This window comes from Colletotrichum jinshuiense, chromosome 1 (assembly GCF_051148585.1).
Source record: "Colletotrichum jinshuiense chromosome 1, complete sequence".
NCBI classification, from domain to species: Eukaryota; Fungi; Ascomycota; class Sordariomycetes; order Glomerellales; family Glomerellaceae; genus Colletotrichum; species Colletotrichum jinshuiense.
Window position 1 is genome coordinate 1,274,096 of NC_139302.1, and position 26,635 is coordinate 1,300,730.

At 54.6% G+C, this 26,635-nt stretch overlaps 6 protein-coding genes across 6 annotated transcripts; 3 read left to right on the forward strand and 3 right to left on the reverse strand.

The window, feature by feature from the left end:
* Window positions 1-280: 280 nt before the first annotated feature.
* Window positions 281-2,520, reverse strand: EsH8_I_000342 (uncharacterized protein; the record flags this gene model as incomplete). The annotated part of the gene is made up of 2 exons (XM_083267755.1): window positions 281-2,411; window positions 2,465-2,520. 2 exons carry the CDS (start codon window positions 2,518-2,520, stop codon window positions 281-283), a joined length of 2,187 nt encoding a protein of 728 aa, XP_083118193.1.
* A 797-nt stretch (window positions 2,521-3,317) lies between these two features.
* EsH8_I_000343 (uncharacterized protein) lies at window positions 3,318-7,066 on the forward strand (the record flags this gene model as incomplete). The annotated part of the gene is made up of 3 exons (XM_083267756.1): window positions 3,318-3,489; window positions 3,540-3,590; window positions 3,642-7,066. 3 exons carry the CDS (start codon window positions 3,318-3,320, stop codon window positions 7,064-7,066), a joined length of 3,648 nt encoding a protein of 1,215 aa, XP_083118194.1.
* Window positions 7,067-7,904: 838 nt separating this feature from the next.
* On the forward strand, window positions 7,905-9,587 carry EsH8_I_000344 (uncharacterized protein; the record flags this gene model as incomplete). The annotated part of the gene is made up of 1 exon (XM_083267757.1): window positions 7,905-9,587. The coding sequence occupies one exon, from the start codon at window positions 7,905-7,907 to the stop codon at window positions 9,585-9,587; it is 1,683 nt and encodes a 560-aa protein (XP_083118195.1).
* A 3,457-nt stretch (window positions 9,588-13,044) lies between these two features.
* Window positions 13,045-14,006, reverse strand: EsH8_I_000345 (WSC domain-containing protein; the record flags this gene model as incomplete). Its single annotated transcript, XM_083267758.1, has 3 exons — window positions 13,045-13,059; window positions 13,117-13,598; window positions 13,655-14,006. 3 exons carry the CDS (start codon window positions 14,004-14,006, stop codon window positions 13,045-13,047), a joined length of 849 nt encoding a protein of 282 aa, XP_083118196.1.
* Window positions 14,007-21,708: 7,702 nt separating this feature from the next.
* On the reverse strand, window positions 21,709-24,176 carry EsH8_I_000346 (uncharacterized protein; the record flags this gene model as incomplete). The annotated part of the gene is made up of 5 exons (XM_083267759.1): window positions 21,709-21,803; window positions 22,548-22,823; window positions 22,884-23,316; window positions 23,411-24,052; window positions 24,162-24,176. 5 exons carry the CDS (start codon window positions 24,174-24,176, stop codon window positions 21,709-21,711), a joined length of 1,461 nt encoding a protein of 486 aa, XP_083118197.1.
* A 936-nt stretch (window positions 24,177-25,112) lies between these two features.
* EsH8_I_000347 (uncharacterized protein) lies at window positions 25,113-26,245 on the forward strand (the record flags this gene model as incomplete). The annotated part of the gene is made up of 3 exons (XM_083267760.1): window positions 25,113-25,208; window positions 25,278-25,703; window positions 25,769-26,245. 3 exons carry the CDS (start codon window positions 25,113-25,115, stop codon window positions 26,243-26,245), a joined length of 999 nt encoding a protein of 332 aa, XP_083118198.1.
* Between the last annotated feature and the right edge of the window lie 390 nt (window positions 26,246-26,635).

The window sequence follows — 26,635 nt, forward strand, 5'->3', positions numbered from 1 at the left end:
CGCTCGTAATACAGAGCTGGATCAAGGATGAATCTCTCCTTGCGCTCCACCTTGAAGTGCGGATTTGCCCAGGCCTCGAAAGGCCGGACGAGTGATGGGTGTAGGTAAAGAAAGAACAGAGGGACAGTCACGCGAACAAACACAGGTCGGCAACATCGTTACTTCAGCGTTTCAAGAACGCGGAAGATTCGGGTCGCTTGCCGGGACGTCCCATGGGTATCGTACATTCTGGTCTCGTCTAGGTCAAGTCTCGTCAGCAAACATCAGCGCAACGACCATCTTAATTCTCCTCAAAGTAGACCTTCTTCCGTCCACTACCCCGGTCGTCTTCCAGATCCTCCAACGCACGGTCAATCTCCAGAATATCCAGCATCTCAACTTCCACGTCGCGCGTCGCGACGTCGTCCTGGAAATCTGCCGCAGCGCTCAGCGTATCGGCGAATCCAAAACCTGACTTGGGCCGCCCAACGGGAAGCGTGAAATCATGGGTGGGATCCTCAACGTCGTTGAGGACGCCGTCGCGGCCATTCAACTTCCCGCGCAGGTTTCTGGTCTTATGGACGCTGAGGTTGAAGGAGACATTTCGAGGCTGGTCCGGTCGAGAGTGGACGATGATGGCGCTGGGAGGTTCTACCTTGCCGCCCTTGTCGCCGAACAGGCGCCGGCGTGTCGACACAACAGTCCCAATCTTGGTTCCAGGTGTGTCTTCAGACTCGTGAACGATCACCAGCCTGCTCTCTCCCGTGATCAGGACCTCGATCTGCAGACCCCCATCGTTGCCCTTCAGCTTTGCAAAGTTTACTGCGGCACCCACGCCGCAGCACCGCTCTCCAAGGAGTCCCGTGGAGAGATCGTGCAACCGAATCATCTTTGTGGGGGTGGTGCCGCTGAAGAGGTTCACACCACCTCCTGAACTTCGTCGCAGCTGTGAATCCCAGAAGCGAGAGACTGCAGGGATGACAGAAACATTGTCCAGCCCACCGATCCACAGCACGACGCTCTCATCAGCAGAGCCCGAGCCACTGCCAGGCAGGGGCATCACCACGATTCCGCCCTTTACTGACACCAGCCGCTCTAGCGAGCCGGCTGTGCTGAAGGTTGCTGCAGCATCACGGCGACTGTGTGGCGTCATGGGGACGAACTCCCCGTTACCATTCGCCCTTGGAACGGCGGCTGTCGTGCGTAAAGGACCTGTGCCCTCGACATGTCCAGTGGCGCTGAAAGCTGTGAGCGCAGCGCCCTTGATCCCGGAGCTGTTCTTTCCGAGGATGGACGCGCCCAGTGGGCTTGCACCATCCACATCCCAGATCCCCCATGTGCCATCCGCCAGCAAGGCCAAGACGGCTCTGCCGTGGGCAATCCACGCTGCATCGAGAATTGGCTTCCGTGTGGAGGTAGGACGAGTGAAGGGCTGGAACAGAGAGAGAAGCCAAGATCCCTGACTGGGAAAGGGCCCTGTGGCCTGGTCGTCTGGGGGCAAGGAGGGTAGAGCGTAGTCGTAAATGCGGACGGCGTGTGGGGAGGCCACCGTGAGAAGTTGTGTGAGGTGTGCAGGGTTGAAGGAGATGCTGGAAAGAGGGCTGGGAAGGTACTCGGTCTGGAACGCGTTGATGCGGCCACTGGCTTCGCCTGGCTGGACGTCCAGAGGGACATCCCAGAGACGAAGGGTGCCGGATGCTTCGCGGGTATGTGCGGCGACGATCAGGCGGGGATTATGTGTGGTTGAAGCACCAGATTGGTCTCGTGTCCGATCAGAGCCGGAGGATGTTTTGGGTTTGGTTAATGACATGGCGACACCTTCACTGTGCTTGAATTGGCCGCCGAGGAAAATGACCCGCTCTCCCCACTGACCCGAGCCTGCTTTGCCGGCCAGCAGGTTAGATTTCAACTCCGGACGTGCTTTGCTCTCGGGACTGGGCGGTGTCAACGGGAGAGTTACGACATAGACCTCGTTGGTAGCACAGGCAACTGTGAAAACCATCTTCTCCTTGAGGACTTCGGCTCCCCCCCAGGCAGCATCCTCGGCGGGGCAGGGCGTCATGGGCAACACAGCCAGGTGCAGGACGGCTGTGCCCAGCGAGAGATCGAGAGTCTGGATGATTTCGGGGTATGGGCCATCCTCCTCAGCATCTTCGAATTCGGGTTTGTCGGTAAAAGGTGCCGGGGCCTTTGTTGCCTTGGCTGGTGGCTGGTCCTCATCGGAGTCGATGATCATGACGGCATCATCTGTGGCCCCATTTTGTTTTTGGTTTGCTTGTGGCGGAGTTTGTTTCTTTGCCGGTTTGAAGCGACGGCCCCCTCTCCATACTATTGTAACACCGTTGTCGTGGCCATAGAGGAGGATGGTAGCTCCTTGGGGAGATTGCACAGGGTAGGTCTTGACATCGTGGATCCGCCTCGAAAGGTTGTAGCTAGGCTTGTGTCAGCAAGCTGTGTTCAGGTATAGACTGAGGATGTTCCATACGTGTATTGCGTGTTTTGCGACGTGCGCCGAACTCGCGGTGTCGGCTGAGTAGACATGGCTACCTTCTTGTGATGCTTGGTCGGAAGCTTCGACACCAGCTAGATGCCTCGATCGGCGCGGAGTGAGTGGGATGCTCGGTATCGATTGGCAATTTCACGTCTGTGGTATTGATTGAGCGCCCGAATTATTCGTGCCGTGGTTGTTGGCAGTCGTGCTTCTTGCGCAAGTCGCTGATTGTTTTCCTATGGCGCTGGAAGCTGTCAAGCAAAAACGCGACAAGCGTCGCGAAAGGCATCGAAAAGCCGTGGCTGCGCTCCCCATACATATTTCTGCCGATGTGGCTGGTCCGGGCGGTGTACATGGAAACAGCAGAGAGTGAGTGGAGGGGCTGAAGCTCTGGCCAGCCGGTTCCACCTGCGGACAGCCGGGGCAAGACCCCTCTGAGAGTGTCCAGACTTTGTGAGAAGGAGCTACCTGCACCACCATTGCTTCAAAGGGTGCAGTTTGAGGCTTACATCACCCACTTGTCTTTAGGAGTTCTTTTCTTTTCATCTTCGCAAGATTTATTGCCGTCATTTGTAGTTCTGAAACCCGTCAATTGACTCAGGCAAGGCCTGCCAAGATAACCTGCCTCAAATCGGCTCTCACCTCTCATCCGTTGGGCTCCTCTCTGTTTGGTGAGACTGAAGCTAAAGCGCCACCTTCGATACCATCGCAAGTAAGAAGCAAAAAGTACAGCTTTTGAACCACATCATACTTACCTGTGATCAGAATCATTATCTCTCGCAAGAATTTGCCTCCAAGCCCACGTTCTGCTAAATTGCGTCCTCCTGGACTTGCTCAGGCCGGCAAGATGTTAACCCCCACCGTCGCCAACTCCATCTCCTTCTTCTACGCTGTTGGCAACACCCCAGCCGTCAACCTTGCCAAGGGCTTACCTCATGGCGTCGACGCCAGCATTCTACTTCTTGGCTGCGGTGATGTGAGGAATATCCTCCATACTGCCTACAATGAGGTTGGACTTCGTACGTTGTCAGCTGTCCGGCGCGTATTCGCCTCGCTGACACAATGAAAGCCGCTCGAAAGCTGGATATCACGGCCAATGATATTGACGAGGCCATATTGGGTGCATATACTCATTGTTTATCATTAATAATCTCATGCTGACCTTTTGAAGCTCGCAACATCCTTCTCTTCTCTCTCCTCATTGACAACAATACCTCTGGTAACACGCCTTGGAACTTATACTACAACCTCCATCTTGAAACCTCTGATCTGCAAATTTTGTCGACTCAGGTCAAGAAGCTTCTCTCTGCTTCAAAGTCCTTGAAAGCGTGGAACGCGAGTTCATACGGCAAGGCCCTCCCGATCTGCGACCAAGCTACGTTCGACGACGTTCGCGCGGTCTGGATCAGCTACGACGTCGTAGCTGCCTCTGACGATGTCTCCGCAAACTCGGCCGCCCTGACGACCAACCTGAAGCATTCACTAGAGATGAAGGAAATTGCCTTTGGCAATAGTATCTCGTTTACCGGTCTGCGGTCAGCCGCTCCTGTTGCATTGCCGTTCTCCCAACAAGTTGTCGACGCGTCCCAGGAGTTTTGGAAGTCTGCTGTCGCAGGACCTACCGGCGCCGCCAACAATCCGAACCCCCTGTTCTATGCCTCGTTGTCGAAGCACCGAATCTTGCACTATGGGACGGATCCCATACTGGGCTTCCATCTCGCCACCGCTTTCATCCCCCTGGCGGAAGCGTCCCCTCTCAAGCCTGATCAGAAAGATGAAAAGTTCAAGGCTTTCGCAGCCGCCAAGACTCAGTTTAGGGAATGGGCGGCTGCCTGCGGAACCATGCTTCGGGCGAAGAAGCTGGTGGTTCGCTCCGTCGTCAGTGACGCTTTGGCATTGTGCCATACCCTCCAGCATTACGTCGTCACGAAGGAGACTTCGGCCGGATGGTATCGCAGACAGTTTGATGGCCGGGCTCTTTCCCTGGATTCCGACGCGTATGCATCCAAGTCAGCAGCTCCTGTTTCCTTCGATGCGATCGATACTTCCAATCTCGCAGACCATTTCGGCACTTTGAATATTCTCATGTCGGCGCTACCCCTTCTCACTGCGCAGCCCTGGTCGGCTCTGTTTACCGAAACCCTACTCAAGCGAGAAGACGCCAGCAAGCTTGCATTTGACAAGCTCCTCTATGGCCATGGACCCACGGTTTCTTTGTTGCTAGGAGCGAGCGCGGTTGAGTACTGGACCAACTCCACTGCTGTGTCAAGCGTCGACGAGATCCTGGTCGGTCTCAGCACCAAAACGATACAGTCAAACAGCGATGCACAGTCCCAGGTACACAGCCGGATCGCTTGGAAGCAGAGCAAACTCTTCTCGGGAGTTAGCTCGAAGGGACCTCTCAAGGTCGATTCAGAAGCATTGGCATCGGTCTTTTTCAAGCTGTATCTGGAGATGTTTGCGCACGAGAACCCTATGAAGCTCCTGTCAATCTCCAAAGCGTCGGTCACACAATTGATTCGGAACACAGCCTACTCGCACTTCCACCGAGGCACACTCGTGTCTCTTCTCCGATATCTCAAGCTAAGGCTGTCGGTCACCGACTTTGACGTCACTTGCAGGGTGCTGGTCGAGAAGATATGCGCGGAAAGGAGCCTCATGTTTACGGGGAACCTTAGGCAGGATTTGTCCCTGCAAATGCATACTCAGGGTCTCTATACGGAGAACTGGCTCAGCCGAGATATTCGACCCAACCGAAACCTTGGTGGGTTTGACTCCTGGGCTTCGGTTCCCGAGGTAGTGGCTGTGAGTCTTGTCGTTCCACGGGAGATGGTTGACCGAGTATTCTCAGGCTCAGACCAGGCAAAGATAAGCTCCCCTACGGTCAGAGGCTCCTTGGTGTCTGGTAAAGATGCCGATCACAAATGGCACAACTTCTACGACGAGGTTCAACTGGTTTTCGGCACTATCGCTACAAGCGGCAACAGAGAGACCGATAACTTCTCCGTCGCCGTCGAGGCAGATCCAGCGGGCTGGCTCGGAACGTCCCCGCTCATTGCATCCTTCTACGTATCTGCCGCGGCTCTCCAGGTGGAACGCAAGACCTCTTACGTTCGGCTGGAAGTTTTAAGTTCTGCTCAAAGCATCGCAGTTTTCAGCAAGACCTTGGGTGACGAGCTGAAGATCTTCCAAGCGAAGCTGGGCGATGAGGAGAGCGTGTTTATCACGAAGTACCTGCCCGGACAGACCAGGTATCCTGCTACCTGTGAAGCAGCTGGAAGCGTTGCAGAATCTTCCATTGAGTCTAGCAGCGAGACCGAATCCGTCTTCACCGCCGACATTTCGAAAGACCAAGACAGAGTTGAAACCATTACAGGTCATCTCGACTTCCTGTCCGCCAAAGGCAAGAAGCTTCTCACCGACAAGGTGCCGATCACCATCGAGCAAGCATCGCCCTTCACCGTCAACATTGTATTTGGCGAAGACCAAGAGGTTTACCCTCTCACTTTCCCCACGCCGGTTGACGCCAGCAAGGCCAAAACCCGCATCGCTCGCAAGTCCGCCTACTTTGAGGTCATCGCCCCCTTCGCCCTCCCCTCGACTGATCCGGAAACCAAATCGGCTCTTAACGACTTCGTCTACCCGACCTACCTTGCACGAAGCTTATCCAATACCCCGGCGGATCTCAACACTCCGCATTTCAACCTCGACCGTCTTCCCATCATCGACCTCGAGAGCAAGGAAGAGAACCGTTGGATCACGACGCTCGTATCCTTTGGGTTCTCCCTTAAAGAGAGGGCTCTGCGCGAAGAAGTCAATGCCGGAAGACAGGAACTCTCGCCTTCACCACGTCTCAACTTCAAGGAGTCGATTTTCACCATGATAATGCTCTCCTCTGGTCAGCAGGGCGGTCAGACCGGTCTCTTTTGCCTCAACCATCCTGACCGAGGCGGCGTTCATATGCTCTTCTTCGTGTCCGCCATCAGGCTCGACGCCGCTGCGGGCTCTATCGTTCTGGATGCGGCCGTTCTGCCTCTCACGATCCCCGTCATCAAGAAGGCCGAGTCTTTCCTGCTTCTGCTCAGAACGCTGGACATGTGTTCGATCACGATCAACGATGACGAGCTCGTCTTCTGGAAGAAGGTCCTTCCCGCCCTCGCGGAACGCAGCCGTACATGGAACCACAAGTCGACCTGCGAGTACCGTAAGACCGGCTCCGTCCCCGTGTCGTTGGAGCCGAACGAGCAGGTCCTCTGCTCATGCGGCAACGGACAATTCCCGGATAACTTCATCGGCCTTCCTGAGTGGGACACCGCCTCGCGGTACGCCACCCGCATCGCCATCAGCCCGACTTTCGCCGTGCCGTTCGTGGAGGACATTGTCGACATGAAGTTATACAAGGATGTTGGAGCCGGAGGCGTCGCGCAACAACAGGAGCGGTGTACAAACTGCGGCAAGACGTCAGGCAAGGACGGCGCCGCGTTGAAGAAGTGCATGCGATGCCTGAAGGTCAAGTATTGCAGCCCCGAGTGTCAGAAGAAGGATTGGCGTAAGCATCGTGGGGAATGCGAAGAAAGCGAGGAATACTTCAAGTGAGAGCTCAGTTTGGATGTAGCCAAAATGCAAAAGTCTTCGTTGTTAGGGCACTAATATCTCGTCACGCCTGACTCCTGATATGCCCTTCTTTCTCTGGCGGGCTAACACTCATGCCTGGTACCATGACTCGACCGCCCCTTCATGTTGCATCATGGCTGGATTGGAGGTCAGTCCGGCTTTTCTCTCTGCCCTTTGACACGTTCAGAAACGAAACAACAAGAGATGTTCGCCCAAATGGTAATCATGGTTCGTACTAGCTGACCAGAATGCAAGGCTGCCCCCCTCCTGCGTCGCGCAGCTGAGCACTCCTGAGCGCAAGGCAGAACGACAGGCGCGCATCGAGAGGTTCAGAACGTACGTACTTGCACAGGACGAAGCGGGCAAAAGACCTCATGCGGCTCAATCTGTCACTTTTGCGTGCCTTTCTTCGCGCCGACCAATGGACGAGCTGCGTTCCGGTCAGTCGTGAACTGGTTCGCGGCGTCCTGCCAGATTTAGCTTGTACCGCCCCAGCACAGCCTGCATGAGGCAACCACTAGGCGACTGCGTGATGATGCTGGCATCCGCCTATAACTACCACCTCTTCCTCGCCAATCGCCGCATCTCCCTTAATACCAACCAACTACCGCATGTAAAACGGCATCAAGCGTAACTTGTTCGTCCACTGTCATGCCTAGAACCACCTGACTCTCCGGCATGTGTCACGCCAACATTTGATTGCGCTGCTCCCAGCTCCCATCCAGTTCTGTCGAAGCTTTGAGGCACCAAAAGCGTCTGCGAGTTTGCGAGTTTCGACCTCTCCGACTTACATCCGAAATCTACCCGGGCCACACGCACCATGTGGCTCATCAACACGACAACGTTGAATCTGGAGGAGTTCACCGATCCGTCTGTCGTCAAGTATGCCATCCTCTCGCATACGTGGGGTAAGGACGAGGTCTCTATGCAGGACATGGCCTACCTCCCGAGGGCCAAGGCCAAGGCCGGCTTCGCAAAGATTGCCAAGACCTGCGAGATCGCCCTGCAAAAGGGCCTGGGGTACGCCTGGGTCGACACCTGCTGCATCGACAAGGCCAGCAGCGCGGAGCTCAGCGAGGCCATCAACTCCATGTTCCGGTGGTACAAGGACGCCTACGTCTGCTTCGTCTTCCTCTCGGACCTTTCCCCGGAGCACGTCGGGTATTCGTACTCCAAGTCCCCCGTGACCAATCGCCCGACCCGCGAGCTGGCCGCCTGCAGGTGGTTCAGTCGCGGCTGGACTCTGCAAGAGCTGATCGCCCCGGTTTACGTCGAGTTCTACGACGGCAACTGGAATTTCCGGTTCACAAAGGACGGCGAGGCTTCGACCTTGTCCGCCCTCACCAAGATCGACGTCGACATCCTCATGTTCAAGAATGAGCTCAAAAACGTCCCGGTCGCCGTCAAGATGTCTTGGGCGGCATACCGCGAAACGACCCGCGCCGAAGACCGCGCCTACTCCCTCCTCGGCCTGTTCGACATCAACATGAGCATGCTCTACGGGGAGGGCGTCAAGGCTTTCCAACGGCTCCAGCAGGAGATAGTAAGGGAGACGGACGACTTGTCAATATTCGCCTGGTTAGGAACGGACACCAAGCAAGCCTATCGAGGCGCGTTCGCCAAGTCCCCCTTGGAGTTTGCGTTCTGCGACGGGTTCAAACACGCCAACAAGCTCTTGAACGACTCGCAGGAGTTCTCCATCACCAACAAAGGTGTCCGTACCAACGCGGAGCTGCTCCTCGACGACAGGAACGTATGCACAATATATCTAGGTGGCATTGCCGAGCTGTGTGGGCGCTGCGGACATAGTCACAAGGTTTTTGCCGGTCTGTTATTCACGGCCAACGGCTGGGTGCGTGTCTCGCCCGCAAAATGCTGGCCGGAACCCCAGCCAACCAATGTGCGCCAAATGGACATCTACCTCAGGAGAGAAGTCACTTGGGACGAGAGCAGGGCCATTGAGAGGGTTTCCACCCACTCGTTCAACGTGACGTTAGACTGGGAGGGTGCTGGGTGGGACGATATTTCAGTCTTGCCTCAACACCTTTGGGATCCGCTCCAACGTGCCTTCGTCGGCAAGGTTCTGACTGGAGAGTTTATGGGCGTCGTCATAATAGGCCTCAATATGCCTATGCCGCTTGTTTTTCATCTGCTCGTTTACAGGTCAGTTGATGGGAACGTAAGAGTGGTACTATACGCCGAGCCAAGCACAGGGTGGGAAATCTTGGAGGGGTTACGGCCGCAAGACCACGCCATGCTTCCCTTAGGAAAGCTTCTCGAGATGTATAGGCGGTTGAGCCTGGAGAACGTCGGTAATGCAGGAACACGGGTTCGTGCTTCCAGGCGTGGAAAAGATGGGCGGGCTTTGGACATGACGTTTGAGGTATGTCTAGAAGACGACCTGAGTATTGTTATCTCCCAGGTTGCCAGTCCTGTCAGGACTGTCAAGTCTGGCAGCAATTCGAAAAGCTCGATGCATCTTTTCGATCGAAGGTTTCGTTGATCCTTGAGTGTATCCGGACATCTCGACTGGGTTTGGTTGTATGGACACTAGTACTTGGTTGGAGTGCACGGTGGGCATGTAACATTTTCGAGTTTCCCAGATGGGAGAAAGCGACAGCCGAATGCCCGGCTGGATTCCTCCAACATGATGTACTGCACCTTTGCCTCTTGCTCTCGCCCTGCGATGTGAATAAACTTTCATGGCCAGGAAGCTGGAGTGAAATATATCAGACTATAGCACGTCTTGCGGGGAATGTCAGCTGAGCGCGCTTCTTGCTCGGTCTCATTCTTTGTGTCTGGAAATACCTTCACTCGGATTTCTGCTTTCATAGGCTCGAGAACACACATCATGTACTCAAACTGTGGGCCGCAAGTCACCCAGTAAACACGTCCATCTTCCCAAGCTTCACTGGAAGCCTTCTCCAGGTGAGCGTCTCCATCTCGGACATCGCCTTCCTCATCGTGCAGCACAGCCTAGCGAGGCCCAGAAGCCCGACGAAGGAGTGGGCAGTCCAATCGAACATGCAGAAGGCGTTCTGCGACGGCGGTCCGGGTGTGAAGGCCGGCTAGTGGGCTGATTCAGCCCCTCCATTGCCCGATGCTGATGTTTCTCAGCCACGGCGTACGTTGAAACGAGCATCTCAGAGTGACACAACGGTGCTCGAGCCCAGGCAGACAAAGAAGCGACGAGTTCCACGAGTTCGAAGTGACTGATGAGCATCGGCGAAGCAGTGCGCCGTGGGTTCGTTTGGAACCACCCACTCCATTGGCTCTCCCGCGTCGAGGCATGCGGCGGCTAGGTTCCATGGCGACTTCGAGGAGGTTGCCATCGTCACAAACAATCTCCCTGCTGATTGTGGGAAAGTGGAAGCACAGGGAAGCGGTATCATCACTTCTCGAGTACGGGCGCGGCTACGGTCCCCCTTGCTTCCACCTCCTACGGTGTGCTGGACGCAAGGACTTGCTCTTCTTGACTCAGACTCAAGTGTATGCATGCAAACCACCCCCCCATTGCCGGGGGGAGTGTGACGCAACTGTCTCCCAACCCGTGTGATGTTTTTCGGGCTCTCCTTCCTTTCTGTCCCCTTGCTGCTACTTACTCGCAACTTCGCTCTAGTGTAGAGACATCTCCCAGATGATGACCCGCGCGATCATCACAATCCGGCCCTCGTTTCATCTCCCAGCCCTCTCAAGACGTAATCCCAAGCGTCAGGAATACCACGTCATAAAACCCGGGCACCCGGGGCAAGCGACGACGTCCGTGAGACACGTACCGCCCGACCGCCCGCCCGCCGCCGCCACCCCGTCTCGGTACCAAGCTTTTTTGCAAGTCCATATCGAAAGCAAAACCCCCTCCCCCCGTGCTTCTCCAGTCCGGGCAATCCAAACCAGTCATCCAGCAACTCTTGGTCGAGGACCCAGAAAAGCTACCAGCGAAGACAGATTCGCACAGACTCCACCGGGGGGGCAGCCCTGCCGTCAATTACCACGAACCCAACAAACTCCCCGGAGGCTCAGCCCGGCCGCCGGGAACTCCACGTTGCATCACACGAAATAACGGTAAGGCGTTCTTTTTCCGTCCCCCTTGGATGGGGGATTGTCGTTGCCATGAAACGAGCCCCAACCGCCCCCAAGGCCGCCTACCCTCTCTCCTCGTCGCGGGAGGCTGCCCGGTTTGGGCGCCCCCCCAATGTCGTCAGGGGACCAAGAAGTCGAGCGGATAAACCGCCCACCGCCTCGCCGCCCCCTTCGGGCGCTGATACCCGCTATCGGAGGAACTCCTCTTCTCGGGAGGCCAACCATAGCCGGGTGCCAACTTACAAAAGCCATGAACCTTGAACCGTGTTGTGTCAGTGATGTGCGGTTCGCACGAGCGATAACCTTGGTTGAAAGAAGAAAATTCACTAGTCTGGTTTAGCGGGTGGTTGGGAAACGGTTGGTCAGTCGACCATCTCACACAAACACTCTCTCTCACACACACTACACTCGACGAGAAATCCCGAGGAACGATCGTCAGGGGTCTAAACATGATACACACATTCCCCATTTATTTCCCCAGCGCATCCACAATAAACCACCGAAAGCACAAAGGCCACAACGGCCGCCGTCCAATCGCCCCCTTTGTCCTTGACCGATCTCCACGTGCTGGAGGCCCTTTTTTTTCCCTCTTTTCTCTGGGGCCTTGGGAAGGCAGGCAAAGCCAAGAGGGGGGGAGAAAAGCCCGCAAACAAGGCAGAGAGAGGCTTTTTTTTTTCTTCCCACCAAGCTTAAACCTTGAGGGGGGAAGAAGGCTGGGGAGCTGAGGAAAAGTTGGCACCCTAGATATGTAAGGGAGGAAAGTTGAAAACAACAAATACGGCTCAGCCTGTCGATTACTCGTCAGGTGACCTTAGTCGTGCCATGTCTTGCCGCCCCCCGTCTCGGAACATCACTCTCCCCGGAGCTGTCGTTGCATAGGTCATGGGACGGAGGGCTCGAGGCTCGGGGCTCGGAGACGGTGCTCGGGCGACGGTACTATGCCACCGCGGCTGTCAGCGCGTATGCTTCTACTGCAAGTTCACGGCCTTCTGAATGAAAAGACACACGGCCCGGTTGAGTCAGTGCGATGTGAGGATCCATTGTGAATTATGAGGTCATTGAATGCTCGATTACTACGGCCATTTCCTTTAAGTACATCGAACACGCTATCAGAAAATCCAGTATCGCGATAACCGGCCTTCTCTCCTTGGAGTGAAGGGGGGGTGGAACGCGTCAAAGTTGCTCAACACTCCAAAACTGTGCCCCTTTTTTTCCACGTCACGGACTCCCAGAGCGAGCTGTATTCGAGATGATGTTGAATATGCCGTATATATCCCTGAGAGCCCGGAGACCATAATATGAGGGCCATATACTATACACATAAGATGAGAAGGGCTTGCCACCATACTCCGTCGCAACTCTTCCATCAAATGTCGTATAAAAAAAAAGGTAATTCCCAACCGCCGCCGTTTTGTATAGAATAACATCTCGGCCGGCCAAGTCCCCCCGGTTAGAGGAAATCGAAGAAATGAATATACCCAGCGGAGGGTGCTTGGCGGGCCGGGAAGTTTGTGTGTTGAGGTTGGCGGTGTGCTAGAGGGGTTCGTCTCGAGACGCCCCCTTGGTGATATCCAAAAGGTCTAAAGTATCGCAAAAGGAGTGGTCGCAAAAGGAGTGGACGGCGTAGGGACTTTTGTAGCCGACGGCGGTTTGTGTCCAAAACAAGACAAATGATTCAACGCAAACCCATATCGTAAATCCGAGATATGTTCCCTACACCATGATACATATGAAATCCGACGACACTGGTCGTTTTCGGAAGACGCCCCCGAGTGAACCAGCGTCGGGAGATTAAACACCTCTAAACGCCATCAATGCCAGAATGTAAAGTGATTTAGTAGCCCAGGGCTTTAGTCGTTTGTCGTCATGACGTGAGGTGTTCATGCGTTGGTAACCTTCAAACACGGTCAGCTTCTGTCATTACGCTTTTCCATCCTTGCGTGGCAACTTACTCGGAGAATCTTCCGTGAGTAGTCTTGGTTGTCGGCGATGCTGCCATCGCTCATACGGCGGTGAGCGAGGGTAGGGTCCATGCGTGAGTCGGTCATGGAGGCACCGCTGCTGCTGGGGGGCTTGCCGCCAATGAAGGCATTCACGGCGGCGTTTCGGCGGTGCTCCTCCTCGATCTCCTGGTTGCGTCTCCGGCGCACAAAGAAAAAGGCACCTCCGACAATGGCAGCAATGACGACAACGCCGACGACAACGCCAGCGGCTATGCCGGCAACGTTGGTGCCGCTCTTTTTATCGCTGTCCGAGGCCGCCGATGTTGACTCGACGGGCGTCTCGATGACGGTTGCTACAACACCATTTGATGTCGTCGTGGCTTTGGTGGCAGCCGCTGTGGTGCTGGAAGTCTCGACCTTGTCATTCGACACAACAAGCTTGATACCCGTGTTGAACACCGAGTAGTACATCATGCCTTCTACACCACCGCCTACATCGGGGTCAGCGAATATTCCAGTTAGTTGGGACGAGGCAAGGAGGACGTACAGGCTTCTTCCGGGTAAAATGGACAGGGGAAGTTGCACTTGGTGTCAAGGTCGAGAGAGGATTCGGGCGGGTACGCGTCACCGCAATAGCAATCTTCGCCGTTGATTGCAGCAACGTACTTCTTCTGGTTCAGTTGGCATTCCTGGGTGCAAGCGCCGGAACTGATGTTCTCGACGGGGTACTTGGTCCATGACGTTGACGATTCGTTGTAGCAGCCGTGTCTGGTGATGGCACTTGGTCTCGGCGCCTCACTTGGCTTCTGGACACCTGTAGAGGCGGTGGCGGTGGTAGTTGTCGCCGCGGAGGCGAAGCCGAAGGCCGCGACGGCCAGGAAGGCTACTGAAAACTTCATGTTGGGCTGTGGTTGTGGAGGGGTATAGCGAAGGTGTGAAATAAAAGTCGGATGCAGGACGGTCTCGAATCAGATCCAGGACTCGAAGACTGTGACGGGTCGTCTTGCGGGTTTCGAGATTCGACGGGTCAGGGGTTACAATCGGCCACCAAAGTTTCCCGAGAGTTCGATATCCAAGCAACAGCGTCGTCGAATTCCACCCGTTGGATTAGTAGTTGTCCGTCGATAGAATGATGCTTCGGTCGATCGGGGTTTGGGTGGTGCTGGTGAGCGAGCGTGTGTCGAATCAGGCAGGACCGTTGTCGAGTCGTGCAAGAAACAAGGCGAGTCCTAAAGAACGTGTGGGCGCAAATGGCCTCCTTTTTTCGTGATGGGCTTCGACGAGGCCTCTTGTTCTTACTCGTTTACGGTCTCTTTCTGCAGGAAGGAAAAAAGAGGATATCACGGAGTAAAGGACATTGAAGGAGAGGGCGAAAGAGCAAGGGAAATGAGGAGGAGACCTTGGCGGATCGAAGATGAGTAACAAGGCGAAAGAGGGAGAGGCTTTGGGGGGAGGGGAGGAAATGGAACGAGTGACAGCGGGTGGAATTGGAGGGAATGGCTTGTTTTGTTGAAAGAGGGAAACGAGCACGGAGTGGGTTGAGATGAGGAGGAAAAGCGAGATTAGGAGTCCACTTTGCGGCATCCCGGGGTGCTCGGGAGGGTGTAGACCCAGTCACCCTGAGTACGTACCCTCTATTTCCCTCTCTCTCGCTCGCTCGTCTTGGAGGTTGCGGCGTCAAATACGGAGTATTGTTAGGCAGGGCTGCCCCGTTCTGCCATCTTGTGTGCACAACTGTCCAGCTCCCAGCAGGCACACACACACACGCCCAGTGGGCACACGTCCTCGAGAGAGGCCGTGTTGTGCCAGCCAACTCTCTACGAGGAGACGGACTCGTGCGCTACTGGGAGAGTCCCTGTAGGGTGTGGTGCAGCAGCGCAGCAGTAGGTCAGGGGGGTCCCGGCAACATCCAGGGCCTTCAGACGGCCAGAGACCGGGAAAGACTGGGAGGAAGAAGGGGGAAACGGGGCGGAGAGCCACGGCTTCAGGCGATTTTGGGCATAGCTGAACAACAAACTTGACGCGGCCGCCGTCCAATGGCCTCATGCCGTGACTTGCCCAGGCTCCATCTGATTGGATTCCATGGGGAGAAGTGCTTCGTTCCGTCGTCCAACGTCGGCCACGATTGGATCTTTGTGCACTAGCGCGACAGGGGCCCATGCTTGGGACTTCCAGGTAAGAATTCAGGAACCAGTATTACCGTCAGGGGCGCAGTTAACTGTGCAGATCTCTGGCAGCATCGGCGTTGGCGGTACACTGTACAGTCTAAGACCTAGTGTGGCTGTTAGACAAAGTGGTGGGAGGCCTCTAGTCTTCCATAACGTCCATCGACGTCCTCAGTACGCGCTATCGCAAGCCATCAAGTCATGGGATCCACTTTCCAATTAAATCCTTCACAAATGCAACACACCAGCGCCAACTTTTGGTGTGTAAAGCTGTCCGCGGGTTTCGCCCGGGCCTTCATAAATCTGCAGTTGTGCACGGGGAGGGAAAGGGGGCGGCGGTGGATAACTCGTCACACTCGCTACACCTCCCCTGGTGTGCCAGACACACAGAGAGTTATGAACGGGGGGTCTCGGTTTTGTGAAGACACTTGCAGATTGCAGAGGCCACTTACTCGTGATCTTCTCATGGGAAGAGTCATTTCTGGGAAGCGGACATCCGATCAAGCCATTGCCAGCCGTGGAATCGTCGGTACGGTAATCTGTTACCCGTCCTCCGCCAATTTTTTAATTGTTATTATTTGGCCGTTGCCCTGATGCTGAGAACCTGCTGCAGAGTTAGGTTGTGTTCCTCTTGTTGGGAATCTCTGCTGCGCGACACCCACCACGGCGGCAACTTTCATCGGAGGAGACGACTTGTTTCTCTCCTGCCATTTTCATTCTCACCCGTTGTTCGCCCAGCACCTTGTGTTTGACGCTGATTGTCAGGGTATCACGCGGCTGGGCGTGCATATGTAGTGTACGTTGTGTCGCGTCCCAGCACGAGAATGCATCTGGATGAACCTTGGAAGGCGTACAGAATCAGGTACCCGTACATTGTGCTACGGGACGCCCGCGCACCGACGTCCGTTGCACCTTTGCCGCTGGTGCCACGATTGCTTGACAGGGTGAACCTTCGCTCGGCCATGGCATTTCCCATGGTGACGTTTTATTTCGTCGCGTTGTGTGGCAGCTGGCGGTTCGGCCGAACGTGTGATGTGTGCAAATGAACGGTCTGCCCGACGACTCCTTCCCGCCTGACCGTTCGGACGGGCCTTTTGCTTGGATCTTCAAGGTGCACTAGTTGCAGCACATATCCAGCAGTCACTGCTGACACTGACGATGACGGCTGTTCAACAGCTTTGGGTGACGGTTCAAGGAGGACTGAGCGAGAAAATCCAACAGCTGCTCCATGGCGATCATCGCTTGCCGGCAAATCTTTGCGCAGTCACCCCAAACGATGGTTGGTGAAAACGAAACCCGCCAAGGGGCTGTCCAAAGTCACAAGTTGAAACGTGAAACGATGTGCTAACGGTAATGAGCAGACAGTCGAGAGAAGCCGACGGCCTTTTCCGCTTCATTCGGTAGCACCGTTTTTTTGGCGCTGTCGCCAGCTATTATCCTAATCCTTTTCTTTTTGTTTCTTGTCCAACGCGAGCGCCTGCAGATGGAGTAATTGATTGAGATGGGTCTCCGGGCGGGTAACGCTACGGGCAAGGCAGATTGGCTGTTGGCACAGTCGGAATTGATTCCTAGGGGAAACGTGCAGTGTTTGTTATACAGGGGTAATCGGTCGACCTGTGTGGCTCTCTGTCTGGTAGTGCTCGAATGGAATGGTTAGTAATGCTGCCTCCTGCTGGCTGCCGATGCCATAAGCACCGTTGGAAATCATCCGCCAATATCCCGTAAAAGTGGTGCAGAAAACGGTGTTCGATACCCCAACGGACGGCGTGTGCAACGCCCCTAATGAAGGGTGCCTTGCTATTGTAATGAGCAGCCCAGGCTGAGCCGTTAACAAGCCTCTGGACCGGCCTGTTACGCTCTCGCTCTCGTGCATTGTGACCAGCAGACGGGGGGCGGCATAGGGAAGGATAATGCCACTCCCCCCTCACAGCATCGCTTCCAAGGGTGGGGTGGGCGGGATACGAGGACAGGCGGCATGGCCAAGAGGTTTGGAGAAGGCTTGCAGGTGCCGGTTCGTCTTTCTAGTGTAGACTGTAGCCGTCAGCCATAATTACTGCGCAGCAGTGCGCAGGTGGCTTGCATCTGATGGAAGATTGGAAATAGGCCCTTGGTCTTCATGTCTTGGGCCAGCGAAGCGCGTGAGTGTGCGTGTCTGTCTTTGGCTGCCCTCCCCTGCACAAGACACAAGACACCCAAGACGAGCAACGAAACGATGGTGAGGATAAAAAAAGACACACTGCAAATGAGGGCTCATTATCCATCACGCCAGAGAAACGTGTTCTGCTCACCTGAAGGCAGTCCGAAAGGGGAAAATCCCCCTTTACTCGATGTCGGATCTCTCATGGGGGAGGGCCCAGCGAGCAGAGGCGGTGCCTGAACCGCTGCAGCAACAACTCAGCACGCTCCCCTCACAGGCCGCAATCCGCATCATGCGCTGCGGGCTGCACTCGATAGCGGGTGCAACTGGATTGATCGAACGCGCACATCCTAGGCCACGGAAGAGAGGGGGTGGGTTTGGGGGGAGAAACGCTTAATCGAGAAGCTTGTCCTTAGTCGTCTGCAAACTTGGGCATCCGATGTAGGCATTGGTTGGGATGGCCCGGGTTGCGTTGCTTTTCTCGCGCGGGATTGATTTTGCTTCTCAGCACAGCCTCAGCAATCAATTCGGAAAACCCACGTCATGCTGCCGTTGATGTTGGCGCCCTGCAGGCGAGGTGTTTGATGATGATGGCTCCCCTCGATGCTCCAAATCCCAGAGTCCAATATCCGAGTGATGTTTGACAAGGGTTGACGACGAAGTCGAATATGTTTCTATTTGGGAATCCAGGCCAGAGGGCGAGGGCGCTATTGGGGCCCAGACAGGTGCCGAGAAGTTAGCGAGGACGAGGAGATGATGTCGAATGTCTCCAAGCCCGCTTGCATGCTTGGCCATTCGCTTGTCCCGGGTTGAGGTCTGGGATTGCCAAGTGAGGCTGGATACGGCATGTCGGAAGAAGAATTGAGCTTGTCTGTGTTACTCGTGATCATCGAGCGGTCCGCTTGTTGGGTTCGTGTTCAACTACTTCGGTGTTGGCCTGATGGTGTCCATGAACGTGTGACTGACTGACTAACTGACTATTTCCGGCTTGCTTCACCTCTTTTCAGGTAGAGGGGCCGAGAAGGCCCCATCCTCGGAGGATGCGTCAGCAGAGGGCTTCTGCTACAGCACTTGTCAGTGTACAGCAAAGCAGGCTCACATCCCCAATACTCTGGCCCGGGGGGACGACTGAAAAGGGCACAGTAAAGCTGCGGCTTCTCTGTCGTGAATTGATTGGGGGCGGCCCTTTCCAGTGCGCTGCTAAGCCTCATTCGGCCAAGGCAGAAGCCCCTTGGAGAAGCAACCGTCTCTCCCTGGCTGTGAATCCGCCCTGCATCTCTTCTCTTCAACCGTCACGAACCGTAATCTCCTCCCACTCAACCCTCCAAGCCAAAAAGAAAATCCCGGCAGGAATCCGACACAACGGACTCTCGCCATCATCGCCCAGCGGCATCCTTTAGAAAAAAGCAATAGTACTACCTCCTGCATCCGGCACTGCCGTGAAGAAGCTTCCCAGCGCTCCAACGGGTCCCATCGCGCTTGATTAATACGAACCACTACTGAATTGTTTGCTTGCCGAAAAACTCTTTTCGGCAATGAGCGCCAGCCATGCACACTGCACAGACATTCGGGGTCGGTCCCGGATATTTTGCATAGTCCATTATTGATCGCCTACCCGAGCTTCCTATCTCGAGTCGGTTCCCGGCTTCTGGTCTACTCTCCCTGCTTCTCCCTGCTTCCCAGCCCTGGCCAAGGAAGCAAATACCGCAGCACGACGACCCCGTTGCAACGCCGTGCGGGTGGCATGCTCGTTCTGCCCTCTTCTATTTATTCCAAGAATACAACCCCGTCTTCGTAGACGCGGCAGTACAGGGGCAATCCCCATCTGCCAGCGCCGTACTATGTAAACCCACATGCTCATGCTGCCTTGGTGTGGATGCTCTGGAGAAGGCCGAGTCATGGTCCACGGACAACCTTCCTCTCAGCTGCCCAGTGTTCCAAGGACCAGGAGAGACATGTCAACGCAAGAATCCCCAAGCAAGCCACCGTCAGCCAGGCCGATGGCGCCGGTCGTCCCATCTTTTGATGGCTGGAACCCGCCATCAGCTCGGCCAATCTCGGTATGGAGACTTGCCAAACCACCCCCAATCCTTCTGATGCGCGCCGAGCGGGGACCCGATTGCGGCCATTCGTTCGACGCCGATGAGATGCCCAAGCCGGCGCCCAGTTCTTTGCTTTTCTTCTGCCCGCGTCGCCTGCTCAACAAAATAGAGACCGCCACGGCCAAGCTTCAACGGCAGCGGCAGCTGTGACGGCTTCGACGCGGCTTTGCCTCCGTCCAAATGGCGATGGCCTTACCCCGTCTATTGGCCCTACTGCAGATCCGCTGGTCGCCTCGCCCCAAATATTATTAGTATTAGTATTAGTCCATCCTCACAAGGCCCGAGCCCGCCCTCCCGAAAGTGGCTAGCGGCACGAGCCTGCCCTTTCGTCTGAAATTTCCAGCCGTCTTACATCAATTAGCATCAATCGTTCTCTCAGCATCATTGTGAACATGGGACGGCCAACTATCTTGTCAGACGAAACTTCTCGCTTATGGATATCCCGTCCTTTGATTTGAGACCAGTCTTGAATGTCTAATTACGCAAGGCTGGTTTGATGTTTACATGTTCCAGTTCATACTCGGGCTGGGGGGAACGGTTTGAATCACACGTCTACTAGGAATGAACGCCACCACATGATGAGCGTGGGAAAGCAAGACATGGCTGCTAAATTCCACCATATCTCGGCAAAGAGCCACATCAGTACAATTCATGACATTTCCTCGACAAAAATAGACTGTTTGGGCATGTCGGGCTTGGAAACGGCTTAAAGAGTCGGCGCATCTTCGCCGCCGGATTCTCTACGCCTATGGATTTACCTGCTCAGATTCCATCGGCGGGCCCGGAAAGACACCTGATGGGGTTGACATCGAATGCCACGATCCCAAGACGATAGTGACCATCAAGGAAAGTCGAACCACGGCATACATCCCCGCGACTAAAATGTCCCAGCTTCCAACCCCCCCACGGCCTCTCTCCTTGCAGGCCACAACAGCCTACGGAAGGCCGGCTTAGTCCTGCCGCCCACTCGATAGCTGTGCCGACTGCGACAATATCAAGCAGCTCGCTGCTGAAATGTGGATCGAGTTCCAGTTCTAGATCAGTCGCCGGCAGACCTTCGCGGTGTTCTGCATGTGCCGGCCTTCCACCCGGTTCTTGTCAACAAACCCGATGGAAATGTCTGACCAATGCCTATATTCGTCCTTCGATAGCTCCCCATCTGCCGCCACAGGGCCCGTCTCTCTCCCGCCGCGCGTGTCAATTGTGTTCATGTCCCGGATGCTGTACCGCGTATGTCTATTGTAGCGCAGCGCGGAACGCTGTTTACAACCTCGCCGTTCAATTAGGGGACGCGTTTCTTGCTTACCAGAGGCTCAGGGCTGTCCTCCCAGCGCCGTCCTACAAGCGCCGTCCTACCAGCGCCGATCGAGTCTAAACTCCTTTTCGAACAACTCAGGCACGCATGCTTCTTGCGTCATGCAGTGAGGGCCTCGGCCGTTCTTGATCATCCATGGTCCTCTTTTTCGCCACGGGTCGAGATGCCCTACCAGGTGGGGAGAATATTTCAGCTGTCCGATATCTCGGGGCTTTTGTGCCTCGCACATTTCCCTGTGCTCCCCCCTCCTCCACACTTGCATCGTCCCTGACCTCTGCCGCGAACACAGCCCGAAATGGACCTTGTAATTGCAGTTCCGCATGTGGTGCTTGGTATTCCTGAAAGCGTCCGAAAGGGGATTCGAAAGAGGGCCCGTGGACGCGCGTTCCTGGACCGGCTCCTAAGCCGACTAGGGTGTGGGAAAAAAACCGCCCGGCACATTTAAGTTCGGCGGTTTGCCAAGCACTATTGTGTCTTTTTCAGCTGTGTTGTGCACCTCCCAATGGCACTAGAGATCATTTTAGGTTTACTAATGGCGCCCTATTTCATAACGGCCCGGCTGGATAATATGGAATATGCCGCCTGTGGGTCAACGTAGCGCTACACACAATGAAGATGTGCATTTGAACCTCGGAGCCATTTATGTGGGTTCGTTGGGCTCGATGCCCGATGCTGTTCAACAATCGACTTGCCGCACCCAATGAGGCATCTCACACGTATCCCAAGACCGGATTATTTAGGCTTGGGAATAGTCTCCATAAAGGACTCTGCCTAATTATTGGCTCGTTAATCTCTTTCAGCCAAATCAATCAACAAAGTAGTAGAGTATGCGCGGCTCTTGTTGCTGTTACTTGGATGAGAAGAGATTGAACCTCCAATGTATTAGGCCCGGCCTTTAGGGTTATCGTCTTCTTTATGATGTTGCAGGGCTAGACAAAGGGTTGAATCGCCCTCGAAACCTGCACCGGACGGCTCAACTAGTTTCAAGAGTCAGTCCAGTCATACATGGCTCAAGCCTGCCTTCATATGTTTATAGTTGGTTGCTAGTTGCAATTCATGGTTCTTTTTTTTTTATTCATTAAAAAGGAGGCTCGGTTTGTTTGATCGAACAGGTTGCGAGACACAGATAGAAACAAATGAATGAACTTGTCTAAATTCATGAGAAACAAATTTGGCTTTACATACTGGAATAGCATCATCCGCATAGAACTTGACAATGTCATACGTTCTCGAGTATAATTAATACTTGAACTTCATAATGATGCTAAACATCTCAGGAAACATTTTTAACTCATAAGATGGTTGCACTTTGTTCCACAGTGTTCTACACTTGTGTATCATGAATTTTTGCTCGCCTAAAGTTGTCTGTTGATTGCTACACCTATGCGGCTCACATACCATGAAAAGGTCTTGAGCTACTCATAGCCCATCAGCATTATAAACCCTCTACTAGTATATAGAAAATGAGATACCAAACCGCCTATTTCAACAAACGCCGATGCCGGTTCATCAGGCCATAAAAAATACAGATTATAACGAGATTGGTGTTTCGTTTGAAAGGTAAAATAAAATTTGTGTTTTTCATGACGTCTTAGTCTCCCCGAACAATAAACAGAGAACAAGTCATTATGATATCGTTACGTTTCCTAGATCAACCCACTCAGTCCCACTCAACATCACCTCTTTCAACAAGCCGTCACGTTGGAAATAACATCTTGTACCGGCCGACGCATCTTCAAGCAGCACCTCTGCACGGGTAGAATCTCGATACGTAGTCGTCATGGTAAGACATGCAATGTTCGTGTCGGCATCCACGTCTTTCAGGACAGACGGCTGAGACGTCTGCCAGGAGGACGAGTCGCTGTAGACGACATTGATGTTTGACGAAGAATCGAGGTAAAGGACATAGGTGTTGACCCTTTGGAGCGAATCCGACGGCCTGGCAACAGAGAATGCGGCAAAGGAGCCGTTTTTGGGCAGGGTTATCGAGGGAAAATCTATTTGTCAGCAGTTAGCTTAGCCAGGTTCCTCGTGGAGCGGGAAAAAAGCAAACATACCCGTAGGCCACGACGTAGCGTAGTCCGTGGCCAGCTCCTCAGATCCGAGGTCCGGTATAAGAGCGACCAGTTTATCGTCTTCCGCCTGGTAGAAAATCCCGTAGCCTCCTTGGATAGCAATCTTGCTGAAGTTGGCCGACAGCGGTACCAGGGCGAGCTCACTAGCACCGGCAGCCTTGACGCCGAGTTTCTTTGCATCCCACTGTGCCGCGGGGGCGAAGGCGCCCCCCAGAAGATTCCGCACTTCAACTAGCACGCCGTCCGAGCCTTGGTAGATGGCCCATGGCCAGTAAGCCGCCACGCTGCTGTTATCGCCGGACCTGAGTTGCTTGTCCTTGATGCTGTCTTCCCCGTATTCGGGGCTGTATTGATCGTTCATGCTCAAGCCGAGTAGGCGATTGTCGTCGTTGGTGTAGAATAGTTCAACCTGCGGCTGTGAGACTTGCGTGTCAGCTTGAACATCTGAAGAGGGGTTATTTGCTTCTACTGGTCGTCGGGAGGGACAGGTTCGACGAGGGGCTCCTTACCAAGTACCCGGTAGCATATTGGATTATCGTTGCACCCAACCGAGAGCCCTCGCTGGCAAACGAGTTGAATTTCGTCGGCGTCTCCCAGGAGGACGATTGGTTGGAAGATAACCCGGAAGCGTCACAACGGGACCGCCAAATCTGATGCTCGTAATCTTGGTAGAAGAGAAAGAGTTCTGCACCTCCCGAATTCTGCCATCCGGCGACAGTCAACGAGGACCCCTGGCGTAACGACTGTGATTTGGTCGTGTTGGCGCTCGGAGTTGGGCTTGGCGTGCTCTCTGGGGTTGACTCTTCTGTTGGCTTCGGCTCGTCAGCCTGTGATGCCCGGCTCCCCAGCACGCCTCCGACGACTGCTCCTATAATTATCAGAGCCAGCGCGATGCCCCCAAGGATAAACCATAGCCGTTTCCTTCGCCGTTCTGGTGGCGATGGCTGTTCGGGATCACCGTAGTTGACGATCGCGGGTATCTTGTCTGTATCGTGACCATAATGCACTGCTTCCTTGCCGGCATCGTAGTACTGCGGTTGGTTGCTGACTTCCAGTCCCGACCAGCCTTCCGAATGCCTCAGCTGCTCCTGTGGTACGGCCTCTAATCCGGGCTGCTCGTAAGCCTGGTTGGGAGTGCGACCGTCACGGCCCTAACGTCGTTCAAGAAATATCAGCATGTGGGACATCACATTTGCACATTTCCCTCCTCGTGTCCGGTCTACAGTAGGTTTTAGAGGTTCAAGGGCATTTGCGACTTACAATGACTGAAGCCATTTGAGAGGTTTCTGGGATTCTAAGCGGCTCAAACTTGGCGTTAGTAGCGACAAACGCGAGGGGGAAAGCGAATCTGGGTTCGTCAACAAGCGCGAGGCTCGGGTATCCTCTTTAACAATTTCTACAAGGACGCCAGGCTCTAGAAAGCGGCTCAGGTCATTTCCAACGGGTTACACTTTCCGCCTACGGCGCAGAACACATTGTGTGATTCGTTCCCTGTTGCAGGGGCAAAGTCTTTAAAACCAGGCTCGGTATGCCCCGAAACCCCCACAGCATCCCAGTTTAGGTGAGCTCGACTGGGGGTTTGATGCAGTCCAGGATGTCTGGTGAGAGCCAAGCCAAGCTCGCAGGCTCAGCCAGCGTAGGCAGCAGCGCTCAAGTGTGCCTGTTGGGGGCCGATGTATGGAGAGCACAGAGCCCCCCGACGATACTTGTGAATTAAACTATTGAGTTGAGATTTTCTTGGAGTTTAAAACAACGACGAGTTCAACTTTGAGATATCGCCATGCGATGAGCAGTCTCAATTACAGGGATGGGGGGTTTTGAGACGTCTCGAGAGCCTCAGCTTACGGCCGTATGCACTCGATCCGACCCTTATGTCTCGTGTGTAACCCAGTGTAGATTTCAGCCGCAGCAACCTGCTTTAGCAGAATGTAAGTGGCCAGCAATGAGAATCCCAGCGCTTGTCCTGCTTTCGCTCCCACACCACGTTGCTCCCGTCGTGGGGTCCAAAGATTAATGTTACCCACAGAGCAGGGGCTCGTCAGCCAGTCAGAAGCCCAACTCGCAAGCGTACCATCCGCGTCCACGTCAGTCCGGCCTCCCACACCGCGCCGCTCAGGGTTATCTTTCGCTCATTTCTCCAACAGCCGGGCGAGGGGGCCTCTTCTTCTTTGGACGACATTTCTCGACTTCTCCCCACGACAGCGCCTCAACATGCCGTCTCTTGGGGTGCATTGGACGCCTCTGAAGATAGGCTTCCTAACGGCCGTGTTTCTGATATCGGCATGGTGGATTCTGCCGTTCCAACTAGTGTGTTTTCCCGACCCAAAGAGCATTCCCAATCAGGCCTGGGGCTTGCGGCTAACTAGGGTCCCAAAGCCCGCGATCCCTGAATCCATCGCGCATGGCTCCTCCGAGCCCGCGCCTGCGACCGCATCGACTGCGCCGTCAAAGGATAGGCCGTTGATCGTATATGCATATCATGAGTCCGAGAGTGCGCGGCACAACCTGGACTACTTCGTCGCCAAGGGTCTCCACAATGCCGCTGACTTCATCTTCATCTTCAACGGAGATGCGAACGCGTCCAGCACCATCCCTGACTTGCCCAACATCAAGATCGTAAAGAGGCCCAACACGTGCTTTGACATGGGCGCCATCGGTGAGGTTCTTCGCGATGGTGACACCTGGAAGAAATACAAGCGGTTCATCACGATGAACGCAAGCATCCGGGGCCCGTTCCTGCCTATGTGGAGCTCGTCGTGCTGGTCAGACTTGTACCTGAGCAAGGTTACGGAAACGACCAAAGTAAGCGTGACATGTTTTCCCATCCCACATGCCCTCCGGTTCGCTAAGATGGTGCCCCCAAACAGCTTGTTGGCATGACGCTCAACTGCCAACCCAGACTCCATGTGCAGTCCATGATCTTCGCAACCGACGACGTTGGCATGGGCATCCTTCTCGACCCCGAGCTTGCCACCACTGCTTCTGAAGAGGACCGGTACGGATCGAAGGACTCTCCAGTTGGTCTGAGCGGCTGCTACGCTGACTGGAACGCGGCCGTCCATGCGGAGGTCGGAACAACTGGCCTGATTATGAACGCCGGTTACAAGGTCGAAGCCATGATGACCGCTCTTCACTCCGAAGACGGCGCAGAGGAGTATTGCAAGGCGCACGCCGACTCTGGGGATTTGCTCTGGGACAAGAAGTATTTCGGGAGCAACATTCATCCCTACGAGACCATCTTTATCAAGGCGAACAGGGACGTTGATCCGTCACTGATGTCTTCGATGACGGATTGGCATCTGCGCATGAAGACGAACAGTTTCGATGTCTGTGGTTCTTCTTGATGACTTATAGAAATGGATTGGCGTATAGTGCGTTTTGGAACTGACATCAGGTGTTTGTGTACAAATTGTTTGGAGAAAGGCTGGATAGGCAAGGATGGGTCTCAACCTGTTCTACGACTGCTTGTACGTTCAAGTGTACAGTACAATATGGAACAAGGCAAACCGACATTATGGACAGGAACTAGGGTGAGACATACAAATACCATCTTGCTTTTGAACCAATCATTCAATGCCTCGTAGAAACAAACCACTGTCCAGTATACGGGCTGTATGGCTACCGTATAGATACGCAAAGTGGGGGCAGGTGGGAAATGTTCACTCGGCATGGCCAAGAAATACCATTGCATGAGTCCAGTGACCATTACCGAACCTCAGATGCCAAACCCCACC